The 21752-nt window shown below is 43.8% G+C and overlaps 1 protein-coding gene across 1 annotated transcript; it reads right to left on the bottom strand.

Annotated features, from left to right (window-relative positions):
* Positions 1 to 13043: 13043 nt before the first annotated feature.
* Positions 13044 to 18053, bottom strand: txnl1 (thioredoxin-like 1). Its single transcript, XM_079290198.1, has 8 exons — positions 17804 to 18053; positions 16589 to 16685; positions 15328 to 15501; positions 14939 to 15061; positions 14592 to 14661; positions 14259 to 14431; positions 13364 to 13468; positions 13044 to 13282 (listed from the first exon to the last, which is right to left on the bottom strand). Exons 1-8 carry the CDS (start codon positions 17899 to 17901, stop codon positions 13253 to 13255), a joined length of 870 nt encoding a protein of 289 aa, XP_079146324.1. The 5' UTR covers positions 17902 to 18053; the 3' UTR covers positions 13044 to 13252.
* Positions 18054 to 21752: the final 3699 nt, after the last annotated feature.

Below are 21752 nucleotides of genomic sequence, written 5' to 3'. Positions count from 1 at the left end.
ATAAACAAAACAAAACACAAAACAGAGAGAAGGAAAGAATAGAAAGACAAGAAGCAGGTGAGGGGCAAACAGTGGTTACTGGTTCAACTCCTAGACAGGACTGGAGTCCGTCGGCGGAGCAGTCGTAGGTTGGCTACGTGGTGTTATGAATAGGAGGGAATCCAGTTTGTCTGTCGCTTCTGGATCTATTAGTACCTGATATGTGCGTCTATCTCTCTCTAATCGGTAGATTTAGAGCGAGTCCTGTGTCTAAGTTTTAGAATCTATCGATATTGGAGTTGCGTTGCCAAGACTATAGGCCAGAGGTACCTGTGAGGGTTGCATAACAGTAGTGGTAGCAGATTTACAGATTTCATTAGCACGGCTAGTGTGACTAGCTAGGCTGGTCTTTCGCTGCTCCAGCTGTTGACAGCTGAGCCTTCTCGGATGAGGTCCTGGATTAAATCTGACTGCTACGGCAGAGGTTATGTCTTCTTTGGTTACTTCTGGTAGAGTCTATCAAGCATGCAAAGGGTTCTCTATGAGAGTGGAGCATCAGTTTACAGTCGCAATGAACGTTTTTCAGGTCATGCAACTGTTCTGGTTCAAGTGGGATGTGTTAGCGGTTAGTGCATGTCTACAGGGTGAGTTGGAGCATGCAGTTAAACGTTAGTAGTCAATAGTAAGCTACCATTCTGCCGGTTGGTTTCGGCACTGGCGAGATTAGAGTGTACTTCCTGTGGAGTGCATCTCTCTAAGTTTCTGTTGTCAGAGAGCCCACCCCCCTCGCGCTGTTCAAGTGGCGAGGGCGGATATCCCCACGTTACCGTCAGCACTCAGGGAAACGTCGCGAACAGTTTCACTCTGGAGTGTGTCATGGCGGGCTGGTGATATCTCCCTCCCCCCACCCTCCTAATTAGAGATGGAGACCGGTCCGGTGCACAGGTCAAGTTCAGTTACCTACGGCACTGGCGACTTGACAGGCCCGGGAGATGACTCGGCTGAAAGAAGGCGGTGGCTTCGTGGAACAAGCTGGAGGTGGCTCATGCTGAGAGAGCAGGAGAACAAGGCTTAGTTGACGTAAGATTTTACGAGCTAGGGTGCTCGAAGGGGCCTCTAAGGTTGTGGCTTCCTAGAGGTGTATGCGAAAAGTTGGGGGAACACATGAGGCTCGTTTCTGACCCGGAGTCGGGTAGAGCAAGAGTGTTATGACCCCCCAGTAAGACTGAAGAATATGCATAGATATATACATAACGGGCATTGCCTTTGCGAACAAGGTCGCCCAAGAAGGTTGAAGAACGAGGTGCGAAATGGGAGTGGTTGTTTCCGGAAGTGTGCCGAGTTCTCTTCCCCCCCCCTACCACGTCGACTTGGCAGCAGGGGGAAAGGTCACTTGCCTGAGTCAGGTGGGCTGCGAGTCAGCGTTACCTGATGGGTTGCCCTTGAGGGCGTCTTTCACCCCCCTGGTTCCGTTGGTCTTTCGACCGCCAGGGTCGTTTGTTCCTCTGGGGTGACCAGGGCTCGCTAGGCCAAGTCCTCTCGTCGTCTTCCGACGCTAGGTCGGAGTCGCTCGACTGTTGGATGCCTAAGACTATGGCGGTGTCTTCGTACCGATTTGTCGGCCGTCCGCGTGTCTTCCATGCAAGTTGCGCGTACTTCCTAATCTCTGGCATGGTGAGGTTACTCGTTCTGCAGTGCATAGTAACATCGTATCTCACGTTGTCGTGGAGATTGTGCAAGAAAAGCGACTTGAAGGCATGGTCTTCTTCTAGACCTGGGGCGTTACGTCCTTGGAAGTACGCAGATCTCAAGCGCCTGAAGTAGTCTCTCGGAGACTCTAGCATTTCCTGGGAAATGGCAAATGTCCGAGGGTGGCAGAAGCTGGGTCGGTGTACAGGGAGTACTCCTCCCTAAGGGCGTGACAAAGGGATGAATAGCAGTCGCGGATGCTCGGCTGGAGCGTTTCCACGAAAGCGTGGACGCTTCGCGCTGTGGTTTTCCACACTAGCTTTAGCTTTTCGCGCGATGAGGGGCGCGATAGGTCGAGGAGGCAGCGATCGATCTCCCTTAGGTAGTCATCGATGCTCGAGTCGTGATTATCGGGATCGAAGCGATCTACGTCTTTTACCAGAGACTCAATCTGTCGAGTACGCAGGCCTCCAAGGTTGATGGGGCCTGAGCCGTCCGAGTCGTCTGAGTCTCCATACTCGCGATGGTGGTAACGACGATCATCCTCCCTCCCTGAGGGGGATGGGGTCAGTTCTTGTCGCGCGCGTGAACTGCGTGGAGGATTGTGTTCGCCTGAGGTGGTTTTGAAGCCACCTGGGCCGACTAGGACCTGGTGTTGGTCCTCTCTCCTCCTGGTTGGGGATGTCGCTTTCAAGAAATGCAAGGTGGTTCGGGTCTCGGGGAATGAGGGAGCCGAGACCAAGAAATGACTGGGCCGAAAGGCTCGGTAGGGGGTAGCAGTACCTACCGGGGTTGCTGGAACACCTTGAAGCGCTTTCAGTTTGTCATCACTCTCTGATGCTTTAGAGAGTTCTAGGTTGACCTCTCTGAGGTCACTGCGCAGGCTACTATTTTCTGACTGTAGGGCTCTACAGTCACGTGACAACTCCTGAACCTCTGTTCGGAGTGTCCAGATCTCGCGTTGCTGCTCATCGCTCTGTGCCCGGGTTCGGGCAGCTTGCAGCTGCATTTTCTGATGGTAGATGAGCAGTATTTCGCCGATTACGTTCTGAATCAGGCGCTCTCTGTTACCTGCTGGGTTATTTACATAAGCCACCAGCTGCTCTAATTGCTCGTCGCATAGGACAGCAGTGTATTTTGCAAAGTACTCTCTTTCCTTTGCTGTGAGTCCGAGGACATCAGCCACCGCATCTCGTAATGCGGTGTCTTCTGGAGCTACAGCTCCAGGAATGGGGGATTTCTCGTCACTCATTCTCTCTAATGAGTGCGACTCCCAGTGGTTGTTAATTCCCTAGTGTTAGAACGGAAACTGTTAGTGTTTACGGTTCTCAGTGAAATGTCTAGTTCTGTAACTTAGGATTTCTACTGTTCGATGTTAATTACTGTTAGTGTTACGGTTCATGCAGGCGCACAGTGAAATGTCTAGCTCTGTGACTTACGTTTCTACTGTTACTGCTCTGAGGTATCACTACTGCTTTGCAGCCAGAGGTGCGAAAATGCTAATGTGGTTTAGCACTTTGGGCCTGTGACAGCTGTGTGTAACTTCTTTGGAGGGATTTAAGAAAACAAGCAAGGTATTACAAATAACCGATCAAATCTACTACACAGCTGGCTGTTAGTTTTAAGAAATGAAACGAATAATTAAACCTGGAAACGAAATAAAATTTCGAGAAGGGAATTAAAGATTAAGATTAAAAATCAAAATTTAAAATCAAAAATGTAATTACAATAAGACAAGATTTTGAAGATCAAAGCCTACCTATTTTGGGAAATAAGTTTCAGGAATTTGGATCATTCAAAAGAAGAGAAAAAAAAAAAAAATTCGAAAAAAAATATTTTTTGGAAAATTAATTATTCAAAAATAATTATGGATTAATGTGCATATATACTGTAACAAAACTGGAATAACGTACCCTCACACGGGGCACCATTATGTTGGGATCTAAAGGAGCGTGTTTGGGTTATCAGCATTTAAGAAACGGAATTCTTGACATCAATAGAATTATTGATGTCTGTAACAATTATTAATGATTATTAATATAAACGGGGCACCACCCTGCGAACAGGGACCAATAACCAAACGATAAAACTAAGTCTCATAATTAGTAGTCACTCATAATGTCAATAGTCTGCGTATGACTATACATTCAGTGACAGTGAAGGTTTTTAAGTTCGAGCACAGGCTACTACATACAGTCTTATCAAATACATATGCACAAGTAATCACAGACGACTGCTCCTGAAAGTATAACAGAGTTTATTGAATCAAAATAATAAATGATCAAATCAATTAATATTGCAACCAACAAACGTTATCATACAATTTTATATGCCTAAACTAAAGAATGAATAAAGTGGATGAGGGTGTATGTCTGTGTGTGTATGTGTGTGTGTGGGTCTGTGGGTGAACAGGAAGGAGTCTTACAGCTACGCTAAAGACTACAAAGATGGCGGCGTCGAGTGACGCTGGCCAAAGGGGAGGGGCCTTAAGAACTACAGCTAAAAACTACAAAGATGGCGGAGTCGAGTGACGCGGACCAAAATGGCAGTTAGGCTGCTGTATGTAATTCACGTGTGCCTGGGCAGGACGTGATGTGAGGCGCTCGTGAAAGGAGGAAAGAGGAAAAGGAGCGAGAACTCGAAGTGAATCACGCTTCGGCGTGCGATGTGGTAGGGAGCCTGCTTGCTGGTTCTATCATGCATAAATATACCGCTGTCGTCTTTGAACTGCCGGTAACTTATGCCGTGATAAACCACGCACCTCAGCTCACTCACCGAGTCGAGTTAATGAAAAGAGAACTTCCACACGGAGTGGGAGACAATGAATGAAAATAATCCCAAAAGAAACAGTCATAGTTGATACACCAATACAGTGGAGCTTCTCTGCTCCGTAATGATTGCGTAATACCTCAATATCACGCGACAGTCTTAAACACACAAAAACACGGGAATATCAACATATACATGAATGGCCTGAATTCAACTTAAGTTAATTTAAGCTAAGCTATGCCCAAATGCCAAGAATCTTACTTGTAGATGCTTCGTTGCAACGTTGAAGGGTTCGTGAGCAAAGTTGTTCTTTTTCTTCGAGAGGAAGGGGGGGGGGGTGCTTCTCAGCGCGGCGTTGAGCTGGCGCTGTTTCGGTCTGTCGTGGCGCAGCTCGCTCTGGAGCAAACGCAGACGTGATCTGTCCTCGCGGCAGGGAGGGTGATCTACTTCGGCTGACGGCGTGGTCCGTGCGTCTTACCGGGAATCGTCGGTGAAGGAGGGAGGCGTTGTCGTCTTTCCTTCGCCGGAATGTGTGCACCAAAAGAAAAAGGAGCAAAAAGCGCTGAACTGATCGCTGAAGCAGATTCGTTATCGCGGGCTGTTTCATCCAGCGAAACGGCTTGTCAGGGTTTGAGTAGGGTTGAAGGGCCGTTGCTTCCTCGTGGCCTCCGTCATGCTGGAGGGGGGGGAGGAGAGGCCGATGTGTCTTCATGCGTCCAGGACGAAGGTCCGGGCGAAGAGAGAGTTGTGTGCTCCCTGTCTCAACCGAGGTCGACGGGAAAAAGCTGGATTCTCTGTGGCCTGGACAGGGGGGGGGGTCCGGGCGAAGAGAGCGGTGTGTGCTCCCTAACTCAACCGAGGTCGAAGGGGGAAAGCTGGATTCTCTGTGGCCTGGACAGGGGGGGGGTCCGGGCGAAGAGAGCGGTGTGTGCTCCCTAACTCAACCGAGGTCGAAGGGGGAAAGCTGGATTCTCTGTGGCCTGGACAGGGGGGGGGTCCGGGCGAAGAGAGCGGTGTGTGCTCCCTAACTCAACCGAGGTCGAAGGGGGAAAGCTTTGAGTTGGGGGAAGCAGATAGTTTTATAGAACATCGGCTGAACCACAGGGGTCCTGGGGTCTCTTGGCCTTCGGCCAATGAGACTGCAGCGGTTACCATGGTTTTTTGGGGGGGAGGGGGAATTCACACCTGAGTGTGAAATCTCACCCAGAGGAGGCTTGTTCTCATCCAACTACAAGTCAGGATGAGACCTTTGCTTGAAAAAGCGAAGGCCAGATTCTCTTTGTCCACAGCACATGTTGAAGCCATTTATCAGACCCCAACAGCAGCAAGACTTATCAACAGACATCTTAAACCCCCAGTCATACGACCACTTTTCAACATTGATTATGGCCTTTTGAATTTTACTGATCACATGTCTAATATTTCTTCCCCTTTTCCAAATTGCTCCATCATCAGCATGTAGCAAGGAGCCAATATCTCTGTCAATGTCCATAAAGACGTCATTTATCATAATATGAAATAATATAGGGCTAATAACACTACCTTGGGGGATCCCATTTACTATAGTAAATTCTTCAGACACGGCATCTTCAACTTTTACCTTGAATGATCGACCAGACAAAAAATCCAATATCCAGTTATACATCCTTCCACTAATACCTATTTTATGCATTTTAATCAATAGGCCCTCTCTCCACATGGAGTCATATGCTTTCTCTACATCAAAATAGAATATAGCCATAATCTCCTTCATACTTATTGCTTTCTCTGCCTCGTTGCTAACTTTTATCAATGCGTCAAGTGTCGATCTACCTTTACGAAAGCCATTCTGCGATTTATTTAGCAAGCCCCTTTGCTCTATAAAATAAGTTAATCTGCTCGTGATGATCTTTTCCATCCACTTGCACAAATGAGATGTCAGTGCTATTGGTCTATAATTGCCAGCATTCGCGAGGTCTTTACCAGGTTTACCAAAAGGTAGAATCAAAGCACTCTTCCAGCTGCTTGGCATTACACCTTCCCTCCAAATCATATTAAACAATTTACAAATAATTTCCAAGGCTTCTTCTGGTAATTGTCTAAACATAGCGTAGCATAGTTTGTCTTGACCTGGAGCAGTATACCCACTTCCCTCCAACGCTGTTTTCAGCTCCTGTATTGAAAACTCCACATCAAGGGGTGTTCCTTCATTGCCCTTTTTCTTTCTAAGAAAAATGTGCTGCTAAAATTTCTTCTTTTCTCTGTCTGTGCCTCTCATGTAAATGACTTCCGCTATGAACATTTGCAAACTTCTTCCCCAATAACGCAGCTTTCTCCTCATTTGTAATTGCCCGATATTCTCCGTCTATCAAAACTGGGATTTTAATTGATTTTCTTTTCCCACTCATCTTTTTGATCATCGCCCAAACATCACGTAACTCTATTTCTCTTCCAATAGCCGAACAGAATTGCCTCCATGCATTCCTCTTTGATGACTTAATAACTTTCTGTACTACCGCTCTCTTTCTTTGATAATCGATCAGATTATGTTGGGTCAAAAGCCTTCTTAACTTCAGTCATTGTATTCCATTCACACAAATTACTCATATTTCCTGAGACTAATGTAAGATCTAAGCAGGATACTGAGTTTCGAGTAACATCTACCCCGGTACTGCTTCCATCATTAAGACAAATTAATGATCTCTCCTCTATAAATTCTTCAACTACCCCTCCGTTGGTATCAGTGACCTCACTTCCCCATAATGTAGTGTGAGCATTAAAATCTCCACACCAAATTTCTCTTTTTCCAATATTTCCTGATATCTCGTGAAACATTTCCACAGATACCTTTTTACAAGGATTATAGAAGTTCACTAACTTTATATCTCCTCTTGGACTACATACTTCGATCATAATACATTCATCCTGTTCTGGAACATTAATCTTTCTATATGCTAAGTTATCCTTGATAAATATTACACACCCTCCACCTTGTTTTCCAATTCTATCACATCTGACAGAGCTGAATCCTGAAATGACAAAGTCCAATTGAGGTTTTAACCAAGTTTCTTGAATGCAAATAACATCTGGTGTAACTGTCAGATCAGGTACAACCTTCTTGAATTCTTGCCCATTTGAAATTAGACTTCTGGCATTCCATTGTAGGATATGCAACACCATTATGAGGTTAATCACCCTGAGCCTGTACATCATAGTTGGGAGGGTTCAACATCTTGTGAATCAGATCAGCCTTAACTTCTTTAATCCCCAGTATCTCTATGGCTGCCTCTACGATTGTCTTTATTCTGTCACTTCATATTCATAGTTTTGCAGATGAAGGCCACGAAACAGATTTTATCTACAACTCGAAAAAGCATTCCCTGCTGACAAATGCGTTGGAATGCTGAAAACTGAAATTAATCGCAAAAACATTGCTGAAAATAGATATCCAATTCCAAAACAAATTGCAAAAAGCTTAATAATTCTTAGAGTTTAAAGATTACAAATATGAAAAGTCATATCACACCTCTCCTGAAAGAGCTGAACATTTTGACATTTGAACAGTTTCTGTGGCTTAAAAAAATTCATCAGTGGTGATATTTGTAGTAGTATAAGTTGTAGTATAAGTATTATTAGTAGAAGTATTAGTAGCATGAGAATAAGTACTATTAGTAGTAGTAGTGATATTTGTAGTAGTCGTGGAAGTTGTAGTAGAAGTATTATTAGTAGTAGAAGTATTAGTAATTAGAAGAAGTAGTCGAAGACATATCAGTAGTCATAGTAATAGCTGTAGTATTGGTCGTAGTATTTAATATCACAGTAGTAGTAGTAGTTGTAGTAATAGTAATAGTAATGGCAGTAGAAGATGTAGCAGTAGTAGTAGTACTAGTAGCAGTCGTACTAATAGCTGTAGTAGTATTACTACTTTTAGTAGCATGAATAGCAGTGGTAGTAGTAGCAGTTGTCGTATAAGTAATAGTAGTAGTGGTAGTAATAGCAGTAGTAATAATATTGATGTAGCAGTAATAGCAGTAGTAGTAATGGTAGCAACAGCAAAAGTTATAGTAGAAGTAGTAGTAGCAGTAGTAGTAATACTATATTAGCAGCAGCAGTAGTAGTTGTCGCAGTATTAGTAAGAGCATTCATTTTTTTAACAAAAAAGCCTAATTTTGAGCTTGTTTAAATACAGTTAATCCATGGGGCTTTTATTTTGAAAGGGTGGTGCTGGGTGGGGGGGAGAGGAGACATAATCATAATGTCTGACACACATAAACAGAGGTTATTAAATGCCTGGCACAAGCATTTCAATTAGAATTAACTCTTTGGGGCTTTTATTTTGAAATGGGGTGTGTGTGTGTGTGGTGCTCTAAAAGTCTCTAAGACCTGAATGACTGTATGAGAGAGAGACACAGACAGGGAGAGAGAGAGAGAGAGAGAGAGAGAGAGAGAGAGAGAGAGAGGAAAGAATTAGTGAGAGAGAGGCTCTGATAGCTCTGGCAAACTTTCTCATTTGGAGATTGTCAGATGTTTTATCTTTTACAGCTTACATGACTGTTGTCCTGCTCTGCCATGTCTTTCCTCGTCTCTCCCTCTTGTGTCGCGGTGTGTGTAAATGTCACTCGAATCAGGAAACTTATCAGAATCCTCATATCTGATTGGCCGAGCTGCAACATGTAACAGCTGCAACAAATCATGTGTGTGTGGCTTTTATTTTAAAATGGGGTGTGTGTGTGTGTGTCTGGGGGGGTCCTCTACAAGTCTCCAAGACCTGAAATGACTGTTTGTGTGTGTGTGTGTGTGTGTGTGTGTAGGTGTGTGTGTGTGTGTGTGTAGGTGTGTCTGTGCGTGTGTGAGTGAGTGAGTGAGAGAGAGGAGTGCATGTGTGTCTGTGTGTTTATCAACATCACTAATTGGCTTTATCGCAAACACCTGTGTGCCTGAAGCCATTTGAAAATATTCTCCATAGAGATCCTATTGAAAATAAAAAGCTTAATAATTCTAAAAGTTTAAAGGTCAGAAATATGAAAAGTCATAGCACCCCTCTGGTGAAAGAGCTGACCATTTAGATAATTGAATGGTTTCTGTTAGATCAACACAAACCGGTTATTAAATGACAGGCTCATCACAAGCATTTCAGCTAGGATTCATTCTGTGGGGCTTTTATTTAAAAAATGGCGTGTGTGTGTGTGTGTGTGGAGGGGGGGAGGAGGGGGGAAAGACCTCTAAAGATCCCTAAGACCTGAATGACTGTATGAGAGACAGAGAGAGGGAGAGGGAGAGGAGTGTATGTGCGCGTGTGTCTGTGAGTCTGTGTTTATCAACATCACTAATTGGCTCAATCGCCAACACCTGTGTGCCTGAAGCCATTTGAAAAAATTCTCCAAAGAGATCCTATTGAAAATAAAAAGCTTCATAATTCAAAAAGTTTAAAGGTTAGAAATATGAAAAGTCATAACACCCCTCTGGTGAAAGAGCTGAACATTTTGATAGTTGAATGGTTTCTGTAGCTTAAAAAATGAAGGAGAAGAGGTGCGACGGAAGAAATAGAAGTTGAATAAAGATTCGAAGAATAGTTGGAATGCTTAACAGCATTCCAACAATTAGCGTGTCCTCATTTATCTCTTTTATGCATGGATTTAACTCTGTTTGACTCTGATCTAGGACAGGGGGAAGGTCCACAGGAGGTTGTCTAATCCCAGCTTCTCTTATATCATTCCTGTGGCTTTCCCTGGGTGTTCCTTCACTTTTGTAACTGCTTCCGCATAAGACACTTGATTAAGTATTTTATATTTCTGTACTTCTTTTGCTTGTATTTGAACTGGGCATCCTCCAAAAGCAGCGCTGTGTTCACCGCCGCAGTTACAACATTTCATTTTTACATCTTGACCACATTTTCCGTATTCATGCTCGCCTCCACATCTTGCACATCTCTGCTTACCCTTACATTGCCCCATTGTCCCATTCTTTGACACTTGAAGCATCTTAAAGGAGCTGGAACAAACTCTTTTACATCATAGCTCATATATCCTATTCTTATTTTCTTAGACAAGATCTTTTCAAACTCCGGCAGCACTGATAGGCTGTCAGTTTTCCTTCCATTTTGATTTATTTGCAGTCTGGAAGCTTTCACTACCTTTCCTCCTTTCACTTCCTTAATTATCTCATCTATGGACACTGACAATGGCACATCCTGTATAACACCTCTCAGCTTTGAAACGCTCCCAGTAATATGACAGCTGATCCTTTCTCCATTCAAAGTTTCAGCTCCGAGGATCTTCTCTCGTTGCCTTTGATCTATAGCAAAGATCAAAAGACGCCTGTTGCTTAAAAACTTGACAAACTTAATCTTTCCTATTTCCTTCTCTATTGCCTTTGTCAGTGTTAACGGGTGATAATGGGCCCCTTCATTCTTAAACGCAATCACAACTTTCCATTCAGTTGAGTCATCCTCCTTCGCCTTCCCCATCCCACTCCACCTCCCAGTAACAACGTCCAGTCAGACTTTGTCTACACAAAAACTGACACCAGTCAGTGAAGCTGTCTGGTTGATCATAACGGCTGTATTCATCATTATAGTAGTGTTGTACCCTTAGGCTTTTGTTAAAATATATGTATTTATGTGCTGTGGTGTCATCCAGTGTGATTTCACATGAGTATTTGAGGAAATCTGTGGCGGTATAACATCTTCGACCCCTGCCAGTGAGATCTGCTCCATTCCTCGCTGAGACTGTCCTGTAGTTTCTCTCTGGCCTCCGACACAGCCGCGGTCACATCCTCGGGGTACCTCTGGGAACGATCATGACGCTGGGCGACTCTGTAGTCTCGGCGAGACGCGACAGTGAGGCGTAGCTGTGCAGAAACCGGGTGTGATCCGCCGCGCATGAGAGCCGCTCCAGCTCGCCGTCTTTCCCGCGCAGCTCGGAGATCTCCTGCTGCAGCTTCTCCTGAAGCCCGTTCACGTGACTCACTTCCGATTTCTGACGAGATCTGATCTGTCTCTTCGCGTCCACGAAGATCTTCTCGCTGTCCCTCACACCTTCATCAGCGGAGCGATTGATCGCCTCCACCTCCAGCTGAAGCGCCTTCTCATCTTTCTCTCTGTTCTGGATTCTCTGCTGGATCTTCTGTCGACTCGCCCCGAGCTCTTTCTGCGTCTTGGCCATTTCTGCTGCAGCTGAGACTGTGTCGTGGCCTTTATGTTCGTCCATGGAGCACAGATAACAGATACATTGTTGATCCGTTTGGCAGAATATCTTCATCACCTCATTGTGACGAGTACAGATGTTCTCCTGGAGCTCCTTAGAGGGATCAATCAGCTTGTGCTTCTTTAATTGAGTAACTTCATAGTGAGGCTGGAGGTGCTGCTCACAATAAGAGACCACACACTGCAGACAGGACTTGAGAGCTTTCAGTTTTCTCCCAGTGCAGCAATCACAAGCCACATCTTCAGGTCCAGCATAGCAGTGATCAGCTGGAGCAGCTTGGAGTCCCATCTTCTTCAGTTCCTCCACTAAATCAGCCAGCATGGTGTTTTTCACCAGGGCAGGCCTCGGTCCAAATGTCTGTCTGCACTGAGGACAGCTGTGGAGCTTCTTCTGATCCGTTTCGTCCCAGTAGTTTTCGACACAGCTCCGACAGCAGCTGTGTCCACAGGGAATCGTCACTGGATCCTTCAGGAGGTCCAGACAGATCGAACAGCAGAGCTTTTCCTGGTCCAGCTGAACTCCTCGCTGCGCCATTTCACCAGACTTTCGTTCAAGAGCAGGAAGGAGGAGGAAGAGGTTGAGCTATGAGGGTTAGATTCATTCCAGGAAGAGGAGTGATGACAGACCTGCAGGACAGGATCAGCGGGCTTCGTGATCGTCAAACAAAGCTGGTTCACTCACTCATGATTTATCAATTGTGAAGAGTGTAGAAAATAAAATGTTTGTGCTGTTGACAGCTTTTGAAATAATTCTTTCACAAATCATGAACCGTCGGAAGCCCAGAGAGACGAGTGATACAACTAATATACCGAACAGGAGATACAAAGGTTTTGTGCCTTACATCTGTATTTTCCTTATTTTACAGAACTTGCTAACACAAGATGTTCTTGTATTTAGAGTGCATGGAGAAATTAAAACTTACCTGGAAGTAAACACGAATGCTTTGAGTCCTACTTGGAACACGGGGAGGTGGAGGTGGTGCACTTCAGCCGCTTGAAACCGAAAGGACTATTACACAACTAACAGTTAAAAATGATCCTGACAGAAAAAAACATTTGTTTCAGCTGTTTTTATAAGTTTAAAGTAATTTGTAAAAGTTATTATTTTCTGTTTCACATAATAAATACATATTAAGTCGTTTAGAGAGATTACCCTGGCAAAACCATATTTAGAAAAACTGTTCTCAAATCATAAACACAGGAGAGAATGATCAGACTCAGAAATAATTTTTTTCTCACTTGCCTCATATATATACATGTATATATTATTATTATACATATGTATATATTTATATATTTATATATATAACGATGTCCATGCTGCTTGTTTTTATTGCAATACTAGACCAGTGCCGTGCCGTGCAACACTCCTCCTCCTCCTCCTGTTCCCACAGAAAGCAGACACAACTCACATGCCTTTGAAAAAGGATTGTGTTTTATTTACAGTCATATTCATCAGAATTACAATACAAACGATTTGTAGACTGAGTCTCCACAGACGGAGAATTCCCTCAGAGCTTGAGGAGGTCAGCTGGAGGCTGTGTGTGTGTGTGTGGCAGCTTTGGCAGAGGGAAAGTCCTTGGATCTATCTGCAGCCTCCTCTTCTTCCCGTCCTCTCCTTGGTTCTCCTGCTCAGTGACTCTCTCCTTTCTTTCCCACGACCTACATGGCGACAGAGTAAAATGATGAGTGAGTCACAGACATGAACATAAAGGAGCCCGGGCGGCTGTAACTGGTGCGTACCCTCTTGAAGTCGCTCATGTTGGTGGCCTGCACTGGAGTGCCTATGAACGTCAGGTAGTTGATTTTTGTCGTCTCCTCGCCTCCTTGGTTTGACTTGATAAACAACTGGTGAAAAAAGAAAGGAAGACAAATGGCGTCAATAGACAGACTAACCGGTCAGGCTGCTCTCATTACTCGCTGGAATTGGTCGACAAAATCAAAACGGATGTAATCCGCGTAATCATGGACCAGGCCGCATAAAGGCCCACACAGGGCGGGCCGGTCAAACGAATAGTGATCTTTCACGCAGGAGGCTGCTGTTCGCTCCCCGTGTGAAACGAGAAGTCACGGTTGATCTATTTGTTGCATAACTTCCGTACTTAAGTAATGCTACGTCCGTAGTCATTCTAACTTAAATGTCGTTTTTTTCCTAAACCTAAGTAGTTTGGTTGCCTAAACCTAAGTAAGTGTCCTGTGAGGTCGGAAGTTTATTTTGAAAAGACCGTATGCGTGTATCGAGCGGAAATTGACACGTGATGATAAAACGCGTTCATTCTTAGTTCTATAAAAAGGACCAGAAATGTCTAACTGAGGTTTTTCATTCAGTTCTCTCCAGATTTCTTACTCAGAACCGCTTGATGAATACGGGCTCCTGGTGTTCTGCTCCCCAGTTGATCATTCACTCATTAAATCAGAAACTATTGTTGTGGGTTCAAGTATGGCTTACATGATAAACTGTAAACACAAAGCGCATAGAAAGAAAGGCGCCAGACCTGCTGCATGACTGATGCGAGCGTACGTCTCGCCTGATTGAAATACATTAGCCGGTGCATTTCAGCGCATTCAGCGTGACATTTGGTCTGAAGCCTGACCATGGCTTGGTCTCAGCAGTGTGTGTTGGCAACCTGGCCCTCACCGTGACGCTCTGTACGTTCTGAAACTTGACGTAGCGCAGCGGGATCAGACCGTCTTCTTTGTAGTCTTCCTCCGACAGCTCCAGACTCTGAGTGGCTTCGCTCCGCTCGGCGTCGTCGAAGCCCATCGACCGGGGGAGGTTGATGAACACCTTCACCACCTTGGGGGCTTGGGCTGACGGGCGAGAGGGAGGGAGACAGCAAGAGGAGGGAGGAGGGAGGAGGGAGCAACAGACAGGACGTTAGCTATCGGAGAACAAAAGTGTATTTTCATCACAATACCTCCAGTTGGGAGATTAAGATTATTTAAATGTAGAGCGGCATTAAAAACTCACCAAAGTCTGAGGACAGGAGCTTCATAGAGTAGAGCTTCACAGGCTGGTTGAAGGCGATAGTTATCAGCAACTAGACAAGATTAAAAGACGGCAACAAAACAGACACGTTACCATCAAGTTCAACTTATAGTTCAGTACAATTAACTACCCACACGTGTTTAGCTAGGGGTACGCAGATTGACCAACGCGGTGTGCTGTGTGCTGGCTAAGGTTGACACGGGCTCTCCTTTAAGATCTTTTTCGTTTGTTTTTTTTGCACAAACATTGGGAATGGGAAAAATGACAGACTGAGTTGTCCGCCGTTCTTGCGATTGCGATACCGCACATTCTGAGTGAGCAGCTCATACCTGCTCATCACAGTCGGACTCCATGTAGGAGGAGTCTTTGAGTAGGCAGTTATCGAAGCCGCAGTCGTCGCTCTCGTTGAGGCACTCGCAGCCATTTTTGCTGACAAAAGGCATGAGGTCCATCTGCAGACAAACCAAAGGAGACAAAGAAAACACTTATACATGTCCTTTTGAGGCATCTGGCGGACTCGCATCCTCTCCGGTTCACACTAATTCTGCACATGCTTATGTTCCCAACGTTGCAACACATACTGTGTGTCGTCTTGTTCATTTGTTTTTCACTTCAGATGTAAGTTCTTACCCTCTATGTCTAGATTCCTACAAAAATAGCTCATGGGGTATTTGGGACTGTTAAAAAAAAAAAAAAGAGGCAGAAATGGTCAACTCACGTATCCCTTTGGAATGTCGGAGTCCTCGCTGTTTCCCGGGTCGTTCTCTGTGTGCTGTTTGATCTTCTCCTCCAGACCCGCAGAGTCTGCCCCCTGATACTGGTCCACCCGAACCCGGTTCCTGAAGAACAAGAACGTCGGCGTGGCTGAGATGTTGTTGGCGGCCGCTGTTGCCTGAGAAGGAAAAAAAAAAACATTTTTTTACATTTCTGTTACAGATCAACCATTTCAAATTGAAGGACAAGTCTGGTGAAGTTCTGGATTTTTTGTTACTGTGACCAAATCTCATGAAAAGACCAAACCAACATTGAACTGATCCTGCTGATCAAGTTTCTGTTTGTGTAGTTAAAGTCTGATGTACAGTATATTCTTCCTCTGTGCCAAAGAGCTCCATTGTTACAAAAAAAAAAACTATAAAAACCACATCAACGAGCCACACTGGTTCACTGGGTGACATGTGGCCATGAACACACCCACATACTGTAGTTTCTTTTGGACTCAATGCCACACCCTGCTGCCCCAAATACTCACTAGAGCACCAAGCGTGGATTAATGCGCCGATGAAAATAGTCCCCAACAAATGCGCTATTTCCTCTAGTTTGAGTGACACTGGCTACAAACTACAGTGACCAGCTGTTTTAAGAAATGACTGAGCCTGTAAGAAAACGACACTCTATATATGGGAGCCACTTTTAAAGATTCAAGTCTTCAGAAGCAACAATGGGCTTGGAGTGACACAGTGAGGATAGGGAAGTCAAAGGCTTTGAGCGAAGGAATATCACATCATTGGTTTTGGACTTTTTGTGGGATTTGTTGATAATATGAAAAATATTGACCGTATCCTTTAGAAACTCTACTTCCTTCAGACTACACTGACTTTTTGGGGGGAAGTTTGGTCGACTAGTTACCTCAGCAAAAATGTAATGAGATGAGATCAAAGCTTCTAGAAAAACTTTGATTAAGTGAGTAAAACTTGTCAGCTCCATTGTTTTTTGCTGTTGGTTGATAAAGGAATTCAGTAATGGAAAAGAGTATTTTCTTTTTTATTTAATGTTGCTTCAACACTAAAAAACAACATTAAACTAAACAGGAAAGTTATTGGTCTAACCCGATCACCACAAGTTTTCCGGCCTGGCTTTAGTCTGGCCGGACACTCAGATAATCATCTAATAAACGTCAATGCTACACCTGGGCTTTCAGAGGAAAGAGATTCAACAGCCATCGCTCTCCTTAAATCACTGACACCGTGCGGCGGACTCACCTGACAGACGTGAACATCTACTTCGAGGAAGACGACCTGTGGGTACTTGTTACTCAACGTGTTGAAGGCTGGAGCTATTCTGACACAGGGCCGACACCTGAAGGGGAACACAGGACAGTGAGTTAGCTCGGGTAGTGCTGAATCGGCTAATCGACAAGTCAATTAGCATTAAAGAAACCGACAACACTTCAATACTCTCATGGTTTATATGACAGTAACTACTAAATAATGCACTGTTGGCATGATTTACAGTACATCAGATTCTGATCATGACAGGATATACTGATATTTATTATTATTATCTCCAATACTCTATGCTACAGACACAACTTTGTAACTACACAAAAAGTACTTGTTAGATATATATTACATGTTGTATGTATAGCCCGACTGACACTGGCTTTTTAAGGAGTAGTTTAGAAATGTAATATGTATATTTATTTAAGTCCATAAACAAACATCTTCGTCAAAGATGACTCAATGTCTCTCTGGTGGACTGTTTATGGGAGACAGCTGTCTCTAAATTAAAGATATCTACAGCATGACTGGAAGGTTTTGCTCGACTCAACCAGCAATATGAAGACATCTTTGATAAAACGCCCATCACAGTATTACCAGAGGTCAACGTTGGATCTTGTTATCGCTTTAATTTATCGCATACATCCCACAGGGTATTTAATTAACTAAGTTATCTTTATTACAAGCTAACAGAGAAAACAGAAAACAACGTCATATGTTACAAGCTGTACATAGTTTAAGTCTCGTACAAAAGTCAACCATCGAAACTCATTTAACGCTAGCTACTCAAACTAAGTTAACGTTGCCCGCCGCACTAAAATACATAATACCTAACGTCACAAGCACTTCCTACAGTGGCGAGTGGAATATTACAATGTTTAAAATGTATATTGGTGCTCCTGTTGCCCTTTTTCATCATTAAGTCTTACGAACCCTGATCAGCCAAGTTACTGTAATACTGCTATGTCATTGTAAGCAACAGAGCTAACGTTATTCAGCTAACAGTTGCTAAAGATAGCATGCTAACCTTGCTTTCCTGGCAATAAAGACGTTACATCTGTCAGATAACGTGGCTATCCGGCTCGTGTCAGCGCCACAAAACAGCTGACCGACGATCTGTGAATGTTTCCCAGTCACAGACCAAAGTGCTAAGCGCTGCAAGCTGCTGGGCCTCGGAAGCCGGGTTGGTGAGCTTACCCAGCCATTGTGAACTTCACTACGGCGAGCCTGGAGCCGGCCGCCGCTAGCTCCGGTTGGAAGTCCGGGTCACTAGCGATCACTTTTACACCAACCATGGTACCGTTTGAGCCTGCAGTGTGAGCTAGTTATCCGGGGGATGTTTAGGACAGGTAACCAAATACAAATAAAGTGTTGTGTTTTTAGCTTTCTGACAGTATGCTAGCTGACTAGCTGCTTTCAGAACCACACTACAGGTACAGTGAGCTGTTTCCGGATGAGGACTCCTGATTGGCCAATAGACAACCGGAAAGGCGGGTTGTTTTCCTTCTTCTTCGGTGATTTATTTGGCAGTTTAGACGCTTCTATGCGTTTTGCTGCCCTCCACAGGATAAGGAGAAAAGAAAAACTAAACCACCATTTCCAAAAACGACATCTGGAATTTGTAATTTGCAATCTCTTCAGTAATGTACTGATTTCCTGATTATATTTACTACAGTTTAGAAAAAAAGACATATTGGACTGTCTCCGAAAAAACAAAGCAGCACAACCCAGCTGGATTGCTTTCATTTCCTATATTATCTCCAGCCTGATCATGTTTTATCTTTATTATATTGTATTTTTTAATTCAATTTCAATTAATCCCAGCCAGCATGTCCCAGGATAAATGCACTTTACAGCCATCAACCCTTAACAAAACAGGGAAAATCTCATGAATATATCGTCGGATTGAATTTTGGATCATTTCTTCGTTTCTGGCCGTTTGACGATTACGACCACCTTCCATAAAAATAAGATGTCCAAAAACTACTTCTGTTGCGCAGGCTGGTGTGCAATTTTTTATTATTTATTTTAAAGTTACTGTAGGAATTGGTAATGCTCTCATGCCTGAATGATTTAGTACTGCACTTCCATAAAGTACTCACTAAAGTATACAAGGTCATATTTCCTCACCACATGCTGTTGAGCTTTAACTCGTGCAGCGTTCCTCTAAAAACCGATCCATTTTGTGTCACAGCATCTGAGGGAATGTAAGCAAGCAGACAGTGGAAGAACCTGATGATGTGTCATAATTGGCGGGGTAATATTCTGATGTAACTGGTCATGCATTTTAGTTAGATGCTTTTGTTGATGTGAATTCCTGAGCATTTGCCAAGATTTTTTGCATGTGTTATGTTTGTGCGTTTTCCCCCGTCTACACATGCTGCTTTGACTTTTTAATGATTTTAACAGTGGCTAAATCAAACCGCCAACCGCAAGGTCACCGGTTCGATCCTCGGCTGCACCGTGTCCTGTGTTGAAGTGTCCCTGAGCAAGACACTGAACCCCTAACTGCTCCCCGGGCGCCTGCATGGGCAGCCCACTGCTCCCTATATACAGGGATGGGTCAAATGCAGAGAATAATTTCCCCACTGGGACTGATAAAGGAATGTTTCTTCTTTCTTTCTTCTTCTTCTTCTTTAAATATCTACACAGTGTTCATTTCATTGTATTCTGTCTGGATTGTCGGGTGATGTGATGGTTCACTTTTTCACTGTGACCTGTACGCTTTAGCTTCTATCTTTATCTTTTGAACCTTTTTCACTGCTGAGTCACTTTGACATCCTTCAAACCAGTGGTGGGCCGTCAGGGCCTACAAGGCCTTCTCTGCTGGCCTGAACAGAATCACAAAGCTATATCTATTTTATAATTTAATCATTTTTCTTAAATACACTACATGTATTATAATTTATAAAAATATTTTTCCCATTATCTTATTTTCTCATTGCACAGCTACTGTCTTCCTCAGTTGCTCTGCTTCCAGTGCAGATTGTTTTAAGTAGAGCTTTTATCCAATCAGATCTCACCTCTGTGTCTCTAGGTAAGAACAGAGCCAGAGGCCTGCAGACTCTCACCTGCAGCCAGTGCAGATTAAAGTACATGGGGACGATATTGTTGATTGTCATGGTGTTCAACCAATCAGATCTTTAGTTTGACATGTTGGGCGTATTCTTTGACGATCAGCGTCTGCTAGCTGGCCTATAATGACGTCAGCATTACATGCCGATCAGTGTCCACGTGTAGCGTTCCCGCGAGTTGCAGAGTGTGCTGTGATTGGTCAGTGGGCGAGCACGTGACTATCGTGAAACAAAACTTAACAGCCAGCAGAGGCTGATGGGTAGTGAATCACATCACGTGATGCAGCTCAGCCAATCAAATATGAGCATTCTGACTGAGTTGAGTTGCACCATGACAGAGGGTGCTGAGAGGAGGAAAGACACGGCAGAGCAGTACGTTCAGCGTTCAAGTTGTGAAGGTAAAATCATATGGTAATCTCTTTGGGTTGTGGCTTGTCATGAAGGAGTGACAGTGGATCCCACAGCCAGACCAGCTGAGAATGTTATATTTTCCTGAGTTTAGGATTTTGCATTTTCTAAATGCTCTAGCATTATTCGAAAGACAGATGCACATAGTTAAAGCCTTAAAAATGAGTAATAGCTGTGGTGCCATAATGTGGTTATAATGTGGTATTTCAGCTGCAGGACAGCAGTGAAGGCCCAGGTATAAATGATCACTCCTGCGTGTCGGGTTTGATGAGTTATATCATTTACGTTTAACCTGAAACATGGAGCCTAATAAATTAATTCCAGTATTCAAGAGAAACCATAATCATATTCTGGCTTAATTAATAATGATGTCACAATCTGAATTTCGCATCAGCTGGATGCTAACTGCTGTTCAACAACACAACGAAGAAGAAATGCTCCATTCGGTAAACAGGACTTCTGCAGTGTGTTATATGTCACTATAGCTGGCACTGCTATTTAGGCTTTTCTACCTTTCTACAACAACCAAATGAACCGAACGGCTTAAAGTGGCCCTGTGGACAGAAACTCAAATCCTCCCTGCGGACCTTTGCAGCTCTTTAACAAGTCATCTTTGGACTCTTCTTTGCCTCTCTGATTAATGTTGTTAAACCTGTGTGAGATATAATCTCACACAGGTTTAACAATTATTTCCATACAGTCATAAAGTAATGGGATTCATGTTGATAATTATGAATTAACAGTGACAATCCTTTCGTTTAATTTGATATGTATTTATTTGATTCAAACATGTATCAAATAAAAACAAAAAAAAACAAGAATATGAAATAAAATGAACAGTAAATAGCAAACTGTCAATAAACAAATTCTCGTTCTCAATAATAAGAAGCATCAGTAAAAAAACTAAACAAGCTAGGACTATGATACATTATTCAACTGTTAGAAAGCACAATATAACCGAACTGTTGAATCTGCATTGTTGCACAAAGGAAATATTCATATTGAACAGTTTCATTGATATTAAACGAGTGAATTCTTTCTGAAGCATGTTGATTGTTATGTGACAGCAGCAGGAAGGAAGGAGCTCCGGTTCCTCTCCTTCACACCACGAAGGCCTCGCACAGAAGAAGCTCTTCATAAAGCCTGCAGAAAACACTAACAGATGTATATGGGTCATGTTTCTAGTCCTTCTTCGTCGTAGTTCCACCATGGCAGACCTCCGTCAGTGACATCCGCATCACCTTATAGGCCTAATTACAAAGTTTAGTGAAAGTGGAGTCGGATTCTGTGAACACCACGTTGTCTTTTCCTAACTCGTCATGAATTCTCCTTCACTCCTTTCCTTGACCCCATGACGTTTTCCATAAAGGCCAAGGAAAAGTGGTTAGGAATAGACCTTAGGAGGTCATTTTTGTACTTTTCGACCGCAGTCCCGGTTTAATTAACAATTAAATTACGCACATTTTACCTGTGCGTCACGTGACCATAAACTCCTCGGCGCTAGAGCTTGCGACTTTTTTTTAAAGGAGCTATTTATTGTCGTTCGAAGCGATGGATGTCGGACCGGTCCGGCAGCTTCGTGCCGGGAGCAAAGCAGGTGTGGAGTGGGAGTGGGAGGGGGCAGAACAAGAAGAACAAGAAGGGCGGGGAGCCGCCGCCGCCTG

This window comes from Melanostigma gelatinosum, assembly GCF_949748355.1.
Source record: "Melanostigma gelatinosum genome assembly, chromosome: 18".
Taxonomy (NCBI): domain Eukaryota; kingdom Metazoa; phylum Chordata; class Actinopteri; order Perciformes; family Zoarcidae; genus Melanostigma; species Melanostigma gelatinosum.
This window is presented reverse-complemented; position numbering and strand designations above follow the sequence as displayed.

Excerpts from the sequence above, each read along its gene's own strand:
- txnl1 (XM_079290198.1), bottom strand. The coding sequence starts at position 17,901 with ATGGTTGGTGTAAAAGTGATCGCTAGTGACCCGGACTTCCAACCGGAG. Across the intron at positions 15,502-16,588 it reads TAGATGTTCACGTCTGTCAG|GCAACAGCGGCCGCCAACAA; the intron begins GTGAGTCCGCCG and ends TTTCCTTCTCAG. Across the intron at positions 13,283-13,363 it reads ACATGAGCGACTTCAAGAGG|GTCGTGGGAAAGAAAGGAGA; the intron begins GTACGCACCAGT and ends GTCGCCATGTAG.